The 20,568-nt window shown below is 46.0% G+C and overlaps 1 protein-coding gene across 2 annotated transcripts in view; it reads left to right on the plus strand.

Moving 5' to 3' along the window:
• The first annotated feature begins 1,585 nt into the window (after positions 1 to 1,585).
• The window catches only part of LTBP3 (latent transforming growth factor beta binding protein 3), a 375,622-nt gene continuing 356,639 nt past the window's right edge, over positions 1,586 to 20,568 (plus strand). For both annotated transcript variants that reach the window (XM_085625923.1, XM_085625924.1), the window contains exon 1: positions 1,586 to 2,498. In XM_085625923.1, coding sequence (XP_085482049.1) covers positions 2,264 to 2,498 — 235 coding nt within the window. In that variant the 5' untranslated portion in view covers positions 1,586 to 2,263. The remainder of the gene's footprint in view (positions 2,499 to 20,568) is intronic.

Below are 20,568 nucleotides of genomic sequence, written 5' to 3' on the forward strand. Positions count from 1 at the left end.
GATCTCGCTGCTTTCCCCTCTTTTCCTGGGGTCTTCAGCTTCGTGTTAACGTCGGGCAGTGACTCGGCGGGCAGATGGGAGCGGGGAGACGAATGAAACACGTCTTACCCGATCGCCATCTTGGCCACGCCCTCACCTGGCTGCATTTAGAGTAGTGGGACGCATTGTCACTTGCACCTGAATGGACTGTGGCTGCCTTCCACAAAGCTGTCTCCCCCGACTGGAGTGAACCTGGCCTGTGCCAGGCAGAACTGGTTTATGTATGCCAACGGAACTTTGTAGGGGAATGTGGTATAAAAATTTGGGCCCTGACCCCAGAACTTTAGAACTCTTTGGGAATACGGAACATGCCAAGAAGAAGAGCTGGAGAAGCTGTGAGAAGAGACTCCCACTTTGCTGTGTGCTTTGCTGGGTTGGCCTGAAGTGGCTGCCTTTGTCTTGGGCAGTGAAAGGACTGGACTGAACTTTCTACAACTTCTTTTTCTGAGTTTCACCAATGGCTTGAGGTAGAGCTTGCCCCCTGTTCAAGAAGTTTCAGAAATAGCAAAGACGTCAAGCTCATTTGCTACCAGCACCAGGAACTGTGTGTTTTGGACTGCAACAGAAGAAAAAGCAACCTGACGCCATCAATGACGCCGCTGCCGTCTCCGTGACCTGAAGGCACCGCAGAGGGCACCGCCGCATCTCACACCGGCAGAAGCAATCTGATACGATTCTGCCATCCCGTGGAAAGTCATTGAAAATGTATTTACTGCCAGAATATATATCTGAGTAGTGGTTTGTGTTACTTTCTTTCTGCTGTGTTGCTCTTCTTATCTTCTTGATCTATGAGGAAAATCTGCCAGTGCAAACTTTTTGACCTTTCTGTAGTAAAAAGACGTTTGCTAAGTTTCACTAACACAACAAAATTACAGCAGGAGCAGGCACGTTTCCATTAAAAAAATGAACGGGTACAGGGCAGCACAAGTGCAAGGTACGATTATGCACACCCGCACAAAAACGCCCCTATGCACTTTATCAGCTGACCCTCCTACACAGACCATTACCTGGCCTGTAGGCAGCAGCAGAAGGATGGCAGAAGAGAGTGCTGTATAGAGAGAAGGCAAAGGGGGAGGGCAAAAGAGAAAATGGAGAGGCAGGAGGAAGCAGAGGGTGAGTTGCTGAGAGCAGGGTGAAGGGGAGAGAAAAAGGAGGGGGATAAGGCAGAGTGGAGGGTGAGGAGGAGAAAACAAAACAAAATAAAGCACATAGGTGTAAACTCACAGAAATACTGTGCTAAAACCAACCAATAGGCACAACCCAGCGGAAAGTACCGTTTCTCACCTCGGTGGGATAAGTAATACTCACAACGAGAAAACATACAAAAACAAAGCCCCACCCCACCGAACGTCCCGAAATAAACGTGCTATGCTGCCTAGGAGTCATCGTCGCGCCGGTGCAAGTTTGTGGTGCTGGCCCCGCGCCTGTAATTGCCAGGTGCCAAGTGCCGCTTCGGCGTGGCAGCCGGGGAGGCTTGTGGTGGCTGTGGCAGAGGGCCCGCATCACCTCGCCTCTCCGCCGTTCCCGCCCACGGCTCATATTATCCATAGAAAGTGAGCGAGGAAAAAGGCTGGGGGTGAGGCACAGACGGAGGAATGTGCAGAGCCTCGCCAAGCGCCGCACAGATTTATCCCTACGCGCAGACGTAGCAGTTTTCAGTTTTCAGTTTTCTTCTGCTGCTGCTGCTGTTGTGGAAACTTTTATCCGCTCCGGGATCCCTGGCCCGGCGTTCGTTATCGTTGCTCTTTCGCCGGGCTCGAAAGGGGGAAGGAAAGCGAGGCGCCCGGAGGAGAGGAAGGGACGCACCGATGCATCCGTGAAAGAAGAAATTTCCAAAGCAGAGAGAGAACTTTCTGGAAGGGCCTTTTGTCAGGCGCAGCCATGAAGATCGGGATGCACATGGAGAAGTCGATGATAGAAAGAAAATAACGCTGTAGGGCACCCTGCTACGGAGAAGAAAATAACGTTCTGGAGTAGGCCTTGACGAACGGGAAAGACTGTCCTGGGGAAGTCACTGAGTAAAGCAATTATATGTTACAGAGCAGTGACTGAGTGGAAGAAATAGCTTTCGGGACGAGCCGGAGGATAAGAACGGGCGAAACTGTCCCAGAAAAGGCATCGGAGGGGAAGAGAAGAGGTTTCCAGAGGAATTTAAAATTAAGAGGCTCGAGCCATTAAGGCATCTTACCATTTTCTGTTCTTTTTGTACAACTAGGATGGTACGATGATGCAAGGGCTGCTCTGGTTGGCGGCCTTGGCGCTGGGCGAGTGGTGTGCCATCGCCTCGCCTGGCACCGTGGCTCGGGAGCGCTTCAAGGTGGTCTTTGCTCCCCTCATCTGCAAGCGGACATGCCAAAAGGGGCAATGCCGAGACACTTGCCGGCCTGGCAGCAATATGACACTGATTGGCGAGAATGGGCACTCCACTGACACCCTCACTGGCTCGGGGTTCCGCGTTGGTGAGTTATTTGTATCATGAGGAGAAGTTGGGGGGGGGTGGAGGGTTGGCATGGGCGGGAGGTTGCAACTTTGATGGACGGTAGGTTGCAACTTTGTTCAAGGGATCTTGGTCTGCTGCAACTGGTGACACTGGTCACCGTCCACACCTCCTACATTGGAGGCGTGTGTGGCACCAGATGCTGGCTCTTGAAGTCACATTAGGTATACAGAAATACAACCTTGAAACCAGAGTTTATGAAGTACAGGCAGTTGCAGCAAGACGCAGAGTGTGCCTCAAGCATGTTACCATCCAGACCCTACTAAAACCACAGGCTCAGACCATTCCCTAATTATTGTAACCGAAAGAGATCTCCTTAATGCCTGCCCTTTCTTTTCTATTGTTCGGCCAGCGCTTACCGAGTAACCTGTGTGAGTCATATACTTTTAGCAGATTCATTTATTTTTTGAACACCACTTTTTTTTCTTATTCTATCTTCATTGTTCATCTTCCTCCCAGAGCACTAGTTCTCCGTGATATGAATTTGCTTCTCTCACCTCACAATTCTCTGCAGCATAATTTGAAAAGTTTAGCAAAAAAATTGCAACTCAAATAAATCAAAATGTATTGAAGGGTTTTCACATTGGGTAATGTGTTCTACCAGACACTTTACGATAGTGGTCGCCCTCATCTGTTGATTGCTGTTTTGATATTTAAAAGATGTGATTGTCTTGCTCACATAGTGTAAATATGCCAATTTGATAGACAGTGGGAAGGACTTTTATGTCTGCATCAGGAAACAAAAACCTTAAATACTGGCATGTAATTCACAAATGGTAGATTGAATAATTACTTTTTTGTCCTTTTTTATTTCACCATTAGCACTTATTCATGATCACACTACAGGCACTGTTAAGCTTCAGTTATTTCAACAGCTCACTCAGACATTGTAAAACTCACAAATATGTAACATCTCTCTTTAAGGTCCTGTGTTGTGTCATCCTAACGTCCTAGCGAGACTACACAATACACATGAAATGTCCTATACTGCTCTGCTGAGCTGATTTTAATTGATAAGAGTGTTGTATATAACTGCTAAATGTGAATTTTTGTGGCATATTATTTTTCAACTCTGATGCCTAATTTGAGCATCTGTTAATGCTACCAGTGGCCCAGTCTAGAAGTCATATTATGAGGAAACACTTTAGCGCACTGGTTTAATACATTGAAAACCCACTAGCAGCAGATTTTCAGCTTTTTTTTTTAGCACAGTTGTGACATTACTAAAAGACACCCCGCTTTCAGATATATGCAAGTCAGTTCCAATCTTCCCCAAAATCAGCAATCAATCAAAACTGTTAAGCCCTGTTCTCCTTCAATGAGGTTACAAACCTCTGCAGTTGTGTCTTTGTCTCAGTAGGCATCACAACTATATGAAATTTGACTCGCCAAGCACCACCATCAAGGGTTTCATGTCTGGACGTATTGTTCCCACATAGAAGCTAGATAGATACCTGCATCTCTTTCAGCTGCCAAATTCCAGAAGTACATCTCATCATGTGGAGTTCCCTTTCTCCAGCTCTGCCAGGTGCTTGTCAGATCTGAGATGCTTTGGGACGTTCTGCTGTGATGTGGGAGGGGTGAGGGGCAACTGTTCTCTGCAAGAGATGTTATTACTTGTGCATCACTGAGATTGTTCTGTACAGTATCCAAAGCCTATGCTATAATGGAGGTTATTCTGTGATCTTAAATTGGTGTTCTGTATGGGTGGAAGTCCTGGGATGTGAGAGGAAATATACATCTCAAATCGCCCTCAGTTGGACGATATCCCACAACGTGGACTTACTTCCACTCTTCAGAGTGGTGAGATGCCTCACATAGACTTCAAGGGGACCACTGCTCCCGTACACCTACATAACCCTCTTAAAAAAAACGAATCACAGTTAATTTCAGGGCACTCATTCTCTAGATTAACAAATCTCACCCTTCTTGGAAAGTCAAAAAATGTAAAGCAATATCAAATATTCTATCCTGTGAAAAAGCTTGGTCTGCGATAATCCTGTTATGACTTCAACGCATGTGCTCTAGGTGGGCAGCATTGCATTTATACGCATAAAGCATGGTCTTAGTTTCAATGGAGATTCTGCGGGACAAAGAAACACTGCAGGCTTGGGGATGATGATCTTCCAGGAGTGACCACCGCTTCGAGGGGTAAGTTGGGATGTTGACGGTTGGTTAGCCACTGCTGGGTTGGGCACACAAGGCTGTGGGGTGTCGGGTGCAGGGGTGCCTTGGGACGTCGGATTTTCTTACCCGCCCTGGTCGCGGTAGGGGGGGTCCTCTGGATTGAGGCTGCAGGCGTCGTCAGGAGGCTTGAGGCAGGTCAGGGATCGCCGGATCTCAGGTCAGGATTGCCGGGGGGGGGGGGGCCTCCTCGTGGTGTTTTTCCACTCGAGCTCGGGCCGGGTTCGGCGGTTGCAGAGTGGGCATGATTCGTGGGTCCTGGCTGGCACCAGAAGCTGCAGTTCAAACACATCCGGTGTTCACGGGAGAAACAGCTTGGAAAGTGAAGGCAGGCAGGTCCTCTGGGGTTTTTGAGGTTGCTGGCCGCTGGACACGCCGGGGTTTTTGCAGGAGCAGGTTCGAGGGGAGACAGGCCCGTAGGGCTGGGGCCAAGTCAGTGTGCGTCGTCCTCTTGTTCGCTCTGCACGGCTTTTCTTCCTCCTTCTTTTCGTCTTTTTTTGTGGTTGCTGGATCTCAGGAAGGAAGGTTCAGGGTGCCCCTAAATACTAAATTTAGGGGTGTTACAGGTAGGTAAAGGGCAGGGACCAATGGGTCCCTTCCCTGGGGTGGGTACACCCCCTATTCTGCTACTCTCTAGTGGGAGGGGGGCAGGAGCCTGTCCCTGGTTGGCTGGGTCCCCAAATCCTCAAGATGGCGGGGACTCGAGGTTGTGCTTCACCTCGCCTCCCCCACCTTAGGGGTGGAGTTGGCAGAGGTGGGCACACCTCTCTTCCTCACTTGTGTTTCCCGCCGGTTCTCCTGCCCAAAGTGGGGGGTAGAACCAGTGGGGACCAGTTGCTGAAAGCAGCAAATGGTCTGGAGAGGCTCACAAAGGCGGCATGCCTTTGAAGCTTCTCCTTTGTGAACCCTGCCCATTCTGGGGGAGGAGGCTTGGCACCTTGTCCCAGGATGTGCATTGTTTCAGGCCCCCGAGAGCAGCAGGCTCTCAACCCAGGGGTCCAGAAACATGTCTGGTGGTGGCAGCCTGCGCAGCCACTCAGTCAGGTCACTGGTAGTTGGTCGTTTTTCAGGGGGCGTCTCTAAGATGCCCTCTGTGGTGCATTTTACATTAAATCCCACACTGGCATCAGTGTGGGTTTAATGTGCTGAGAAGTTTGATACCAAACTTCCCAGTCTTCAGTGTAGCCATTATGGTGCTGTGGAGTTCGTAATGACAACCTCCCTGCACCATATACTCTTAATGGCAGCACTGCACTTACAGGGCCCAGGAATGCACCTGGGCACTATAGGGGTACAGGGCTCAGGCACCTGTACCCTCACCACTGGCATAGGGCACCCTGCTAGAGGGGTAGCTGATGTATACCAGGGCAGTGGTTTGTTGGCATGGCACACAGGGATGTGTGCCATGTCGACTCTTTGTTTTGTTCTGCACCCAGACACTCGGCCTGCAAAGGCAGTGTGTGTGTGTGTCAGGGTACAGGGCCTCTAAGGGTGGCACAATAAGTGCTGCAGTCCTTAGGGGCCTTCTCTGGTCACAGTGCCCTGGGTACCTATGGTACCATTTACCAGGGGCTGACATGTGGCCAGAGATGCCAATTGGGTTTAGGCTTCAATGCAGTTTTAGGGAAGGAACACAGGCCCTGGGTACCTGATTGGCAGGAGCCAGGGCACACTCAGTCAAAGCACATCAGCAATTCAGCAAAAAGTGGGGGCATACCATGCAAGAAAGAGGGTACTTTCTCACACTTGTCCATCACTGAGATTGTTCTGTACAGTATCCAAAGCCTATGCTATAATGAAGGTTATTCTGTGATCTTAAATTGGTGTTCTGTATGGGTGGAAGTCCTGGGATGTGAGAGGAAATATACATCTCAAATCGCCCTCAGTTGGAGGATATGCCACACCGTGGACTTACTTCCACTCTTCAGAGTGGTGAGATGCCTCACATAGACTTCAAGGAGACCACTCCTCCCGTACGCCTACATCATCCTCTTAAAAAAACGATTCACAGTTAATGTCAGGGTGCTCGTTCTCCAGATTAACGAATGTCACCCTTCTTGGAAACTGAAAAAATTTAGAGCAATATCAAAAATTCTATCCTGTGAAAAAGCTTGGTCTGCGATTATCCTGTTATGACTTCAACGCATGTGCTCTAGGTGGGCAGCATTGTATTTATACGTGTAAAGCATGGTCTTAGTTATAACGCATCATACCAGTCAGTCTATTAAGTGCATGGACAGGATATAGAGAAGGGGCTCACATGCAGCTTACGTATTTACTGATAGTGAGATTTTTCTTCAAGAAGCACCTGGGAGCAGACAGTGTGGAATGGGTCTAATTATTGTAATTTTCCCTGAAGAGGGCATTTATTTGATGATTCTGCAAAGGGTAACAGTTGTTGGATCTATATTAAGTGGTGTTCCATATCCTAGGTGCATAGAAGAAGATTTGATCGTCTGGTACCTTCTTGCACATTTTGATTTCAGACCCATGATGTTGCTACTATGGATGGTATGAATGCCACCTAGTGTCTTGATCTTGCTTGCCAGACAGGGAGAAGTGATGGTCATCACAGACTTAAATTTTATGTAGCTGACCTTACAGGTGATTTGGGCCGGACAGGGGAGGGAACGAAGGTTCGTGAGTGTTGGTGTAACTTGCTTTATCTATCTGAGACCCTTGATGATTTATGCAGCTATGTGGAGGGCACTCTTAAGCAGAGTTATGAATGGTTCTGGGTGTAGGGTGTTGCCTCCATCCATAGAATCATATGAACTTAGCACTCTTGAACAACTGGTTGGATGCATCACTTAATGTCAATTGCCAACCGCTGCATAGTTCATGCTGATGTCTGAATAGTATGACATTGATGAACTTGCCTATGGTCGAGGCACTGATCTCATCTTCGTGTGATGTATTTTTTAGAGTGACTGGGAGTCTCTCTGGTTCTCAGGTCATCAAGAAGTTAAAGTGTGACCAATTTGGTGTATTACATGTTGGTACAGGAGGTACAGTAACTGGTGTTATCCTGTGTTGTACAAAGATTATTCTATCCTGTCACAGAGATGGGCTCATTTATGAGGCACACACCCTGTGCTGAGATATTACCTTGTCCTGTTTCAGTGCTAGTTTATTATGTTTTCTATGTGGAGTGCTTGACCTATGCTATTAAGGGAATTCTGATATCTGGTGTCAGAGCTGGTTTGAGACAGTCTTGTAAGTGAAGTGATAAATGGGCATCATTCAGTGGTGCCATAAACCTGGTCTTGGTCTGAGGTGTATCTGTGTGGACTGAATGCCATGTCACGGACAATATTCTATCCTTTGTTGCATGCGACAGCACATAATGATGCCAGATTGCAAAGCAAAGAATGGCCTAAAATAAACTTTAGATAGAGAAAGCTTAAATGGCACACTGTCTTTTTGCCTAAGGTTCTAAAATCCTTGCAGCAGAGCAGATCCTATATTAGAACTGTACTAAAACCGTTTTTGTAGACCGCCGGCTTTGTGCTGTGGGGGAATTATTCTATCATGGTGTGAGGGGCTTTATTTCATCCTGTGTCAAAGAGCTGGTCTTAAATGGTCACTTAAACCATTTCACCAAAATCACTGGAATAGTTATAGACATCACAGAGACTCTGACCTAGATGACATCACATACATTACCCTTGATCTTGTTACCTCTTAGGACATCTCGGGAGGCAACATCACATAGTTGTTCACGCTGATGAAAAAAGTGGATACAAATTGTAAAATAGGTGTAAAATTAATTCCTATCTTTGAATTGTTCTGTCACACGTCACATTTCCATCATTTGTATGTCCCGTTGATTTCTTGAAATTGTAGATGGTTGTGTTTCCAGTTGTTTAGCTAATGACTATTGCTCTCCCAGGAGGCGCTGGCTCACACCACTTTGTAGACAGTTGGGAACTCGCTACCACACTGTGGCCCTATGTATTTTATTATCTGACACATCCACTTTGGTGGTTTGTGGTGTGTCCAAATTTTTAAAGTGGTCCTGGTTGATTCGTGCAAAAAGGCTTTCCGTATCAATTTAATCCCGATTTTAACTGTATTAATTGTATTTATTAAGTTATTGTTTTTTTTCTTTTTCTTTTTTGGGAAAATGTTTTATGTACTGTTTTCCTTAACTGTTGAATTGCTTTTAAGATATTTTATGTATCGAAATAAAGCCTATCAATCAATCTAGCTAATGACTCATACTAGATAATGGCTAGTACGGATGAAAGAGAGTATTATATTGTTCATGATTGAATATATTGGATAGTGGCAACCATGATCTGGATAAGAATCTGTGTAAAGCATTATGTGCCTGTGTGTGTTTGCAGAAGGACATTGCTGTTTGGTTTCTTCTGTTTAAGCTTAGTTTTCCATTGTTCCACTTGAAACAGCTTTTGTTTGAAGGGATCTTTCTCTATTATGTGGCTTTGATGCATACTTTGAGCCTAATTACGAAGTCGGTCGGAGTTGCCTCTGACCGACACCGTTTTGGGGAAGGACCATAGATCGGCGGTTCCGACAACCCCATTAGGTTGCTACCGCACATGAGGCAGTCACAAACTTCCATTTTTCAATGAGAGTTTGTGCGGCGGGCTGAAAACGCCTGCAGCACAAGCTCCCATGAAAAATGGAAGATTGTAAACATTTCTGCCTCGTGTGGCACGGGGCAGGGATGTTTAGGGGGACACCTACTTCCCAAATTCGGAGGGCCAGGATGGAACGGGGGCTCTGCTCGGGGCACCCCAATTCAGTTTCCAACAGCCAATCCATGTTGGAAACGCCGACATGGATTGGCTGTCGGAAACCAACATCATAATCCTGACGGCGTTTAAACTCCAAATGCCGTCATCCTAATGTGGCGGTCGAAGTTTAAACCTACAATGTCGGTCGGAAAGCCTCCGACAAGCGGTTGGTGGCTTTCCGAGCGAAATTGTAACTAAGCCCTATGTGTGTACACTGGTGTGGATATATATGAATGGATGTATCAATGAGGTATAAAACATTTAGCTGTCTAGATGACTTAGAAAATCATTGTGCGCATAACAGTGCCATAAATTGCGTCTAATTCATTCTGTAGGAAGTTGCCTTAGGGTCTTATCATGAATTTGGCCTGCTCCCGGACCACCAAACTGCCCGCCATATCAGGAGTTTTCTCCTGGTCTGGAGGGCAGTTCTTTGGCATTCCCAGGGCGGTGCCTATGAAATAGCCACTGCAATGGGAACATCAAAGGCAGCATTACCTGCACGGCATGGACTACAGCAGTCTATGCCGTGCAGGTACTGGGGTGCATACACACAGATGGCACATGCTGTGCCCCCATGTGTGCCTCCACATGATGTGAGGCACCAGGGGGCCCCATAGGGCCCCCTTTGTTTCCTCTCCACCACGTTTTCATGGAGGACTCACCTCCATGAAAGCCGTGGTGGAGAGGAAACTTGTAATATGCTTGGTGGGACCACGGCGATCCCACCAAGCATATTGGCCTCAGGACTGCTGCGCAACCGCCCAGGAACGGGGGTTCCCTGGTAGCAACGACAGTCCCAGTGTGGCCTGACTACCCTAGTCGTAATAGGGCAGTCGGGAGACCGCCAACGCGAGTCTGGCGGTCCGTGGACCGCCAGACTCAAAATAAGGGCCTTAGTATCAAGTGCTGTTGTGGCACAAGACAGTAACTTAACGCTCCTCTAAGATGTGTTGGGTACCTGAGTTATGCTGTGTTTTAAGTATACTTTTAGGCTTAGCTGCAGGCCTTGTAGATTAGACTTCAAGCACCACCATTCCTGCGTGTTTCAAGTATGTCAACACACAGATGGAGCAAGTCCAGGTCCACACAGCCTGTCCTTCGAGGGCCTTACCATATATATATGTAGCAAATACAGGACTCAGGCATCCTGCCCTTCCAGGCATAATAGCGCACAGCTACAGCTTGCACAGAATCAAGGCACAGTTTCCTTCCTAAGATTGTTATGACACAGAGATACATGTTATGTGATGAGCATTTGTATAGAGTTTTAACCCTTACTACAGAATCTGAGTGCTTTCTTAATCAGGGCGTGCGTTTCCTAAGATTGGTATCCTGGTGCTTAAGGAGAGAGAGAGAGAGAGAGAGAGAGATAGAGAGACAAATATCTCACAGCTGTAGTGACAAGGCAGGTATACAAGAGGGACAAGGAGGAGCAAAAGGAGTCGCCTTTGCCATCTCCTTTAAGCACTTACAGTTTCAAGGAGTATGTGCCCATCTTTGTTGGTTGGTAAAGCAGGTCGTGGTGCACAAAACCCCCTGCGTTTCTCCTGCTGTGGAAGGTATAGATTCCCAAGGCCAACGCCTCCTGACCACGCTGCTCTACCGCAGCTGCTGATTGTAGCCATGCCCTTTCTTGAGGGCCCACTTTTCCTAAATACTGGACAACTTGGCACCCCTCACTGGAATAGCCATATCTAAGAATTGGTAAATATGTGCTTTAGACGTATATAAAATACCTAAAATGAACAAGGTTGCAACGTTGCTGTGCTCCCATCCAAACGAACCGCCATTCCCTGTATTCTTCCCTCTAAACCGCCTTGTCTTTAACTATCAATGTGGCAACACTCACCGAGTGCCCACATCAGTATATTTCCAATTAGAGGAGCACTCTGCCACCCTGAGGTAACGCTTTACACACTGCTATCAATTTCCCTACCCACTCCCAATCACGGGTTACCTTGTTTTTGCACGTCTCTTCCTTGTTTCTCGTTTGCCAGTAGTTTGTAGATATAGAACACACTGTCACAGCCTAGGTATTGTCATTTTTTTGGTATTAGTAATAAGTATCAAATGTGATAAAAGGTCCTTTATATTCGAAGAGTGAGTGGTCACTCCTACATATCGCATGGCCTATGATTCATGTTGTGAACTCATCTACGTTACATGCAATCTGAAGCAGACATTTTGTTGCCAATGCAATCCCGTCTGTAACATTTGTACACCGTTTGTTGGGGAGAAATAGCAATAAATATGGTTTTAAAAAAGGAGAGTAGAGATTCATGAGTTTCATATGGGACTAAGCGTTCAGTGGGCATATGGGTTATATATAGTACTTTTTTTTTTTTTTTTTTAAATAAATGAAAACATTAAATGGGTGCAGGGGCCCAACGTTTTTCTTACGAGTTTCTCATTGGTTCTCTCAAATGTTGCATATGCCGTATATACCAAGGCTGCCTAGACTTGATTCCACCTCATGCCTCTTCCTTCCACCACCCTACACTTCCATACACGTCTCATTCTCAATCTAACTCCTGTGGGTTGTTTTTTGCCGCAACTTTCTCCCTATGACTTTTTTCCCCCTCCTTTTGTCACCCTTGTCTGTCTACCTTTTGCTTTGTTTCAATCAAAGTCTGATGAAGAAAAATGAGTCCCCTGTCTCAAAAATGAGTGCCAGTGCCCGCCTCCTGCTACCACGGTGGAAATTAAGTATTGGTTATAGGAAAATCCTAGTAGTCACACTTGCCACCCCACCTGACCGCCAAGGACTACAAAGCCAGCGCTTTGAATGGCATACTCATTCCATGTTATCCTTTGGCACAATTGACCAGAGTGCTTCTCTTAAAGGTTTAACACCAGGGTTCTACATAACATATATATATACAGGGAACGGAAAGGTCTTAGTTTAGTGTTTATGTTCCGAAGAGCAAAATGTTTGCTTATGGAACACCTCGTCCTGCACACGTGGGTGGGACGAGGTGTCTGATGCATTTGGGTGACTCACTGGCCCACTCTGCTTGGTACTGGGAGCCGCCTGGCCACTCCCAGTCTGCCCGCGGTCTGGGTTCTCGATGGTTTGAGGCGGCAATGTGTCATCTCAAGCCCGGGGTTGTGTATTTTAGATGATGGTGCTGTCAGACAGCCGGAAGTTTAAGACAGACACTGACACACCGCTGCGTGTGAACACAATGCCCAAGAGGAGAGCTGTTTGTAAGGGGCCTCTGGAGAGGGGAGTCTGTGAACCGTCCGTCATACGTCATGTCTGCTCAGTGCCTCATAACCGTGCTCAGTTGTGGGTAACACTGAAACGCTGGCCAACTTTCTCATCTGAAAGACTTTGGGTGGGTGATATTTTGAATGGTCTCTGTCACACAAACTACTGAACCGTGTGTGACCAAAACGGCCTAGAAATGTTGATTTTTACCCCCAAGTGCGAGCGACTTGGATCGTTCATGGACCTGGAGTGGGGTGTTTGAGGGCTCTCTCAGGGCATGACTGTAACACACGAGGAGCTCGAGGCGAAGCAGTGTGTGTGTGGGGGGGGGGTCAAGATCCTCTCTGTAAGCGCAGTGAACAGTAAACAGTGAAAATTAAGTAGAGACCACTATTGCAGGCTACAGGCTCACTGACCATCACACGTGTAGGCTGGGGAAACCGAGAGGAGCGAAATCCAGGGGGTTTTCACAGGTGCGGTCCAAGCACACTGCTGAGTCTGTCTCTGAGAGGTTAGGAACTTGCCTACTCCAGCCCCTGTCTAAGGACAGAGGGTCCCGGGGTGGGAGCAATCTGATGCCTGCACACAACCTCCGTGGCCCTGTCTTCCTGCTCCCTCCAGTAAAATTTAGCAATTATGTGTTTAGGGAAACGGTGATGTGAGCTGAGTAAAATCAACTTTTCGACTGTCATGTGGCATTAACTGTATTGACAACTGAACAGTTCTGGGGAATCATATTCCATACACGCTTCCCAAAAAAAGAAGGTCTCGTGTTCATTTCATGAAAAATATGTTAATTGCTTTGCGTAAAGTTAGTAAAGTTTTGGCCACTATCCCTGGCACTGAAGTACACTTTTCTGGCGGATGTGCATATGTGATTCAAAAAAGTTGTCTTCACTTGCCGTGCAAGAGAGGAAGTGGCCGGCATGTGCCAACCCGTAGCCCCATGGTGTGTGCTGGTAGCGTGAGTTTAAAGCTATTTCTCTTCGTATATTGAGCAACAGCTGAAACATAAACGAAAATTATTTTGTAGAAAAACTCTTACATTTTGTAGGTTCCCAAAAATGATGACGGTGCCCTCGAAAATAAACTGCTGTTGATCTTTTTTTAATTTTTATAAATCTTTTTGTTAATTTTTAGGAAGCATATAAAAAAAACAAATACATATGGTATAAAATGCCTTAAACTAGCATTTGCAGTCCAATAGTGGGTGGGCTAAGTTAGTCCTTCGGTATTCAGCAATTTAAAAGTTTTTCTTCAGTAAGGGTTTCCATGGCGTGTAGTTATGGAGAGACGAGAAAAAAAGGATAAAGGTGAGAGAGACAGTATTTTCTATGGGAGGAGGAGCAGTCCAGAATGTTTAAATCACAGCGTCTCTTGATTTTGTTTTAACAGTTTCTCGTCGTGGTACACCTGTCCTGATTTCTGTGCGGTCCATCATTTTATAAATATTTTCCCGACGTGTCGTTTGGAATGTAAAATATTCCTCAGTTCGTCCAAAGTGTTTACATGTTCTATACATTCACGTTTAATTTTTGCTTTTAGAAGCAGGCGGTCACGTGATCATGAGATTTGACTAACATTCGCATACTTACAAACGTTTTAAAACTCATGCCTGGAAGTCGAGATTTCTTCTTTTTCCATTGTTATGCATTGCAATGATTGCAATTTTTTAAAAGGCGGAAATGTAAATAATTCTAGCATTTTGAATACATTTAATACAAATTAGAGAGTGTCTGATAAAAATAGGCTAAACCGTAACCCTCCGAAAAACCCTGGATTACTCTAAAACTGATGAGAGCTGGCAGGTCCACTAATCCACGCGGCCCTCCCGGGCCCTGCCTTTAAACTCCCAGAGCCCAGAAGGCATGCTGCCTCTGAATGCCTGTGCTGTGCAGAGCGTGACTGAGAGGTTATGTACACACCGAGGAATAGCTTGGCTCTGTTTGTGTCTGTGCATGGCGTGACTACTGACTCTGAGGTTTTGTACTCGCCAAGCAATAGTTGGTAGGGGTGTGTCCGTTGTTTTGTGGCCGAGTCACCCTGAAATTATGTTAAAATCGAGGGGTAAGAAACTATCAGGTAATAATAGCCTACTACTCACGAATAAAACAGAAATCGATCCTTGCTGCAAGGTTTAGGGAGCAGTACCAGGCAGGAAGTGAATCTGGTTTAAGCGCATAGTAGTGGCACCAGTCCTGAGAGATTATCCAGGACTGGTGAAGTGGTTGGCCTCAGGGCTAGACAAGCGTCAGTTCCCCCATTGGTGATGCAGATAGCCCCCGATGGTTTACGCTTAAACCCTGTAGCTTGCAGGCAGTCACCCTGACACTCTCACATCTCATCACAGGAGCCTCAATGACCCCACACCACCCTGTGACAAAATGGGGTGAGACTGAGGTCAAAATGCAATAAGGTAAAAACTTAAGCCTGTGCAATAAATATTACATTCACTGTGCAGATGTCAGCTTTCATTTTCTGCATTAGAACCCGAGGTGGGAAGTGCTCCATGTGTGCCACCAGCTGAGGAACTGAAGTGGACTGGCCCAGGCAGCTGAAGCCAGCAAGTGAAAAAAAAACTGTTACATATGTGCATGTTTGTCTGCGTGTCTGTGTATGTCTGTGCCTGTGTGTGAAAATGCGAGCAGATGAGTAAAAGTGTTTCAGTGAGAATGAGTGAGTCAGACCGAGTGAGAATAAGTAAGACTGAGCGAAAATGAGTTAGTCAGCGGGTGAGAGTGCAAGTGAGTGAGAGGGACAGTGGGAGTGGGTGAGAGTGAATGAGCATGAGGGATTAAGAATGAGCATACGTGATAAACTGAGCATGAATGAGAGAGAGTGTGTGTGTTGCTTGTCAGTCTGCCACAGGCGCTGGTATTCTGGTGGTAATCCTTTCTGTATGAGGTACCCTCAGCAAAATGTTGGAGGGTATATTTTGGAGGTAATTCTTGACATATGGACTACTCACAGGAAACTGCTGGACCTGTCACATTGGAAGTGATTCTTGGGACATGGGGTACTTGTGCCAAAATGCTGGCGCTGACACACTAGATGTTTTTCTTGCGATAAAGGACACCTTTGAAAAAATGCAGCAGATTTCGTATTAAAGATAATTCTTGATATTTTGGATAACTATTGCAATATGCTGGAGCTGGCATATTGGAGAAAATTCTTGACATACGAGGCAACCAAGGCAGAAGGGAGAATAATCATGGCATCGGTGGCTGTGGGACGGCAGCTACAATGAAATGGTAATTTATAATACATGGACCACCATTGGTATACAATAGCAACAAAAGTGAAGTTCTGGCACTGGCATATTGCATGTAATTTTTGCCATAAGCGGGCACCCATGACAAAATGATGGCCTTGGCACAGTGGAGGTAATTATTGACATTTGGAGCCAACCACTGCGCATTTTGAAAAAAAACAAATTGGGTCAACTCCGGGGAAGCATAAGGCTACATTGGCTTGGCAGACCAGTGGCTTCTGAGCCAATTTGAGTGAAAATTGTGTGTTAAATGCACCATTTGACTCAATTTTTGAAACATTTTCTTGTGGGGTAGAACCCCACCGAATCCTGCTTGGAGAAGGTGGTGTTGATCACTTCACTTGCGTGCAAGGTATACGGGCATACTATTAGGCCACATCACTCTCAAAGATCATCAGAGGCGCTCGTATTTGTGCATATCAAGAGACATGGGGAGAGAAAGAGAGCAAAAGTACGTCGTGCTCCTCAGCTGCTATTTGTATGCAGAGAGATAGGAGAGAGAGAAAGTATATTGTGACCCTCAGTTTATGTGCAAACTGAGAGACAGGGTATCTTGTAGCCCTTTTAAACCATAAGGCTATTTGTATATTGAGAGACAAGGAAGAGGCATGAAAGAGGGAGAGAGAAAGTGTGTATACTGTGCCTCCCAGGTTATGTGCATACCGAGAGGGATAGAAAAAGGCAAGTTGAGAGAGACAGACAGAGAGAGTGCCTTCAGTTACTTTTATCGTGTTATGTGCATAACCTCGGCACATTACCTCCTCAAGCCTACCTCGTCTTAGTCCTTACTCAATGAGGCTATACCAAAGCCAAAAAATCACAACTTGATATCCAACCATAGAACACAAGTCGCTAGTGTAACGCAACACATCTGTTTTTTAATGGAAATCTATGGCATTGCAGGAGAAATGAATTGAAAAGAATAGCCTTCACAACTATAGATCCAAAATTCATAGACATCTGATTCATCAAATCCAAACAGTAGTGAGTTTCAATTATTGAAGGAGCTGCCTACGTAGCTGCGTGACAGATAGCTTGAATGGAAGATTCTGCTTTGGCCCAAATGGCAACCATTCCACTGGAAGCACACTTTCAATAGATTCTGGTAACACATGGAACTCTGATATCCATAAACAAGAGTGAATATTGATTTAATCCATCGGCTCGAAGAATTAGAAGAACTAGAGACTTGTTTGACATTGGCAAAACTGACAAAAAGATTCTTGTTTAGTCTGTTGTCAGCTAAATCAGCAAGATTGCTTTTGACGGTTAATATGTAAGAGATGCTACGACTCTTCCACAGCTAAGGATGATACAGGAAAAAAGGAAGAATAATCTATTGGTCCTGGTGGAAAGAATAAGATATCTGAGGACAAAACTCCAGTCTTAAAAGTAACAACCTTTCAGGAAATATGTGCAGATAGGGAGCTCTAACAGACAAGGAACCAAACTTAAAAAAAAATATTTTTATTTGTTTTTGATAAATAAAGTAAACATACAGTCATCATAACAATAACAGCAGTTGTATAAGGTGTATTCACTAAGGACAGTACCTCTGTGGCTACAATAAGTCCATGTAAAATCAGTAGGACAATCGAAAAACACAGAGGTTCCCACTACTGTACACCAGCAGAAATACAGTTACATTGGGGCAGGTTTGGATCAAATGCCCACCTCGTTGTTGGGAGGTGGCTGTATAAGCAATTAAAGATGTCAATGGCTCTTGGGAATCATCTAGTTAGTCCAACCCATAATAGCGCATCCAGGGACCTTACACATTTCGAAATTTCTGGGTGTAACCACTGCTCTCAAATGTGACTCAGTGGCCATATAAAGATCCCCCTCCTCATCTCCTGAATTGTAGGAACCTCAGCTGCACCCCACCATCTGGCCACATAGCTTTTGGCCCCAACCAGACCCAAGGAGCTGAAGAGAAGCTGAGATCTAGTAATGTCAACATCATTTGGAATAGGCAAGAGAACAAAATAAGGGTTGGCCCGTAGGGACACCTCCATGATCCCACCCAGCTCTTCAGTGATTGCCCTCCAATAAACCTGGATAGTGGGGCAACCCCATAATGTATGCAAGAAATCCCCCCTGACATCCCGGCATTTAAGACAGTGTGGAGTCTACCATTCCCATCATCTGTATCTCTGTCATAATATATTCTACGCAAGATTTTGTATTGAATGAGGCGCAACCTGGTTTTAATAGCTATCTCTGGGGTGCATTAGGGTCTCTTCCCAATCCACATCTTCCAAAACTCCCACACCCCTCTCCCATCTCTCCCGCAGGTTCCCAAGACTATCTCACATGTTTTATATGTGAGAAAAACTGCTTTGTTCATACGTTTCTCCTGTAGTAGGCTCCCCTCGAGCAGTGTGTGCTCTGGCAGCTCCGCACACACTATGCCTTCAGCTAGCCATGCATTGCACTGGTGTGCATATATGATGAATTGGGACTTGTGGAACCCCTATGCAGTACAAAAAGTCAAAAGGAATTAAATTCGCCTTTATCAACAATGTCACCTATCGTTGAGATTCCCATCAGATCTCAGGCCCCAAAACCTTGCACTTTACTAAATTCTTTGAATCATCTCCCCTTCCATAATGGCATTGCTTTGGTAACCCTATGTCTCCCAACCATGAATGTTGTCGCCCTTTCCCACACTTCCAGTGTGACTTGCATCGCGGGAAGCAGTCTAGAAACTCCTTTGCCGCCGCAGAGGTAGTGTACATGGGTGTTGGGTTCCAGTGTCTCCTTTTCCAGCCTATATGTGGGATGGTCTCGTGTCATGTAAGTCCATTCATTGATAGGAATCAAATGTGCAGCCCAGTAATAAGCCTCTATTTCTGGCAACACCATCCTTCCGCTATAGGGGTTGCATTGTATTGTCTTTAACGCTATTCTAGGGTGTCCTCCCTGCCATAAGAATGACTGCAAGTCTCCCTCAAGGTCAGCGGACACTGCCCTAGGGATTGGATGATAGGTAATTTGAAGGGCATACAAAAGCTAAGGTAGAGCGATCATTTTAAAAACAACTGCCTGCCCAAGTAATGAGAGGGGAAGATCTTTCCATCTCTCTGCGTTGTCCTTAAATTTAGAGATTACTCTTCCAAGGTTGTTGTGTCGACACACCTCGCTATGTAGAGTTACAAAAATGCCTCGATATTGAAAGCATTCCAGGGCAGTACAAAGTGGATTTATTCCAATTCATCTTATATCCAGAGTGTCTCCCATAATCCTCTATGATATTGAAAAGGAGGAGTATGGTTATAACTGGTTCTGTCACATAAAGAAGAATTTCATCTGCATTGGGCCAGATCGTATCTGCTTTATCATCTTTCGGAGTAATTCTAAAACCTTGAATCTCAGGTTGCATTCAGATAGCGCATACGAAGGATTCCAAGGAACCTAACTTTTAACCAGAACTCTTGTCCTAACGTTTAGCCAGTGATAATATCACCAAAATAAAAAACCTTTAAGGACAAAATCTTTGAAAAAAACCTCTTTCAAAGGTTCAAAAGGTCGAAATTGCAGGGTCTTAAGAACTAAAAGCAAGACAAAAGAAGGAGCCGCCATTTTGTGACATGGACGGCATAAAGAAAACCCTTTCAGAAACTGGTTACTCAAATGCTGAATGTCAAAGAGAACACCCCTCCCCAAGAACCTCTTACTACCCTAATTGCTGCCTGTTGCACCATGCTGATTGAAACTGAAAATTCAAGATCAAAACCATTGCAGGACCCTTTTGAAAGTGCTTTCTCTCCCAGAAGGCACCCCATTCTCCTTGCTATACTTACCAATTGCTGGGTACCTTCTCGCAACGGAGCACCTCTATTAGTGCCTCGGCCCCACCCTCTGAAGCAAAATGCTTCGAGGTAGTGCTCAGCCTCTACTGCGGAGAACCCCCCTGTTAGACCTGTCAGCCCTTTGGGTGGTCCCTCCTCATCATTATTTATTTTGTCCCACTTTTGCCTCAAACCCTGTTAGTATTTTTTCCTTTTTGGGAACCACCAGACTTTTTAGTGTTGCTGCAGATTCAGGGAGCTATTTTAGCTACCCCTGGAACTTCTGTCTGAGGGCCTGGAGCACAAAATGGTGGCCACCTGTGACATCACCAGCACCCACTGGAACCTACTAGAACCTTCTGCAACATTCTGGAGCCCTGTGACAGTTGGAGGCGGTTTAGAATGTTGGGAAGCTAAGACAGAGAGTTGGCAGTTGGAGCTGGCAGTTGGCACCTGACTGGTGAAGAGAGAGCAGCAGAAACCTGAAGGAGGAAGGAGTGAGGCAGCAGGGGTGGAAACTTGTGCCTGGAGTGGGGTCCATAAACCCACCCTTGATACTAGTCCCTACTGACTGAGCCCAGCCTGGAGCCCTGTGTGGGAAGAAGCAAGAAAAACCATCCTAAGGACCTGGACAGCAGGAACAGGCCTTAGAAGCAAAGAACAGCAAGATCCTGACCTGGATACTGGTTTCCCTGGAGTCCGACGTCGAGAAGCCGGAGACCCGGAGCCCGAGGTGGAGAAGCGGCGCTGACTGGAAAAGCAGACGTCGTACCCGGAGCCGCCAGAGGTCGAGAGAGGGCGCCGACGGA

Source organism: Triturus cristatus, chromosome 9 (genome assembly GCF_964204655.1).
Source record: "Triturus cristatus chromosome 9, aTriCri1.1, whole genome shotgun sequence".
Classification (NCBI taxonomy): domain Eukaryota; kingdom Metazoa; phylum Chordata; class Amphibia; order Caudata; family Salamandridae; genus Triturus; species Triturus cristatus.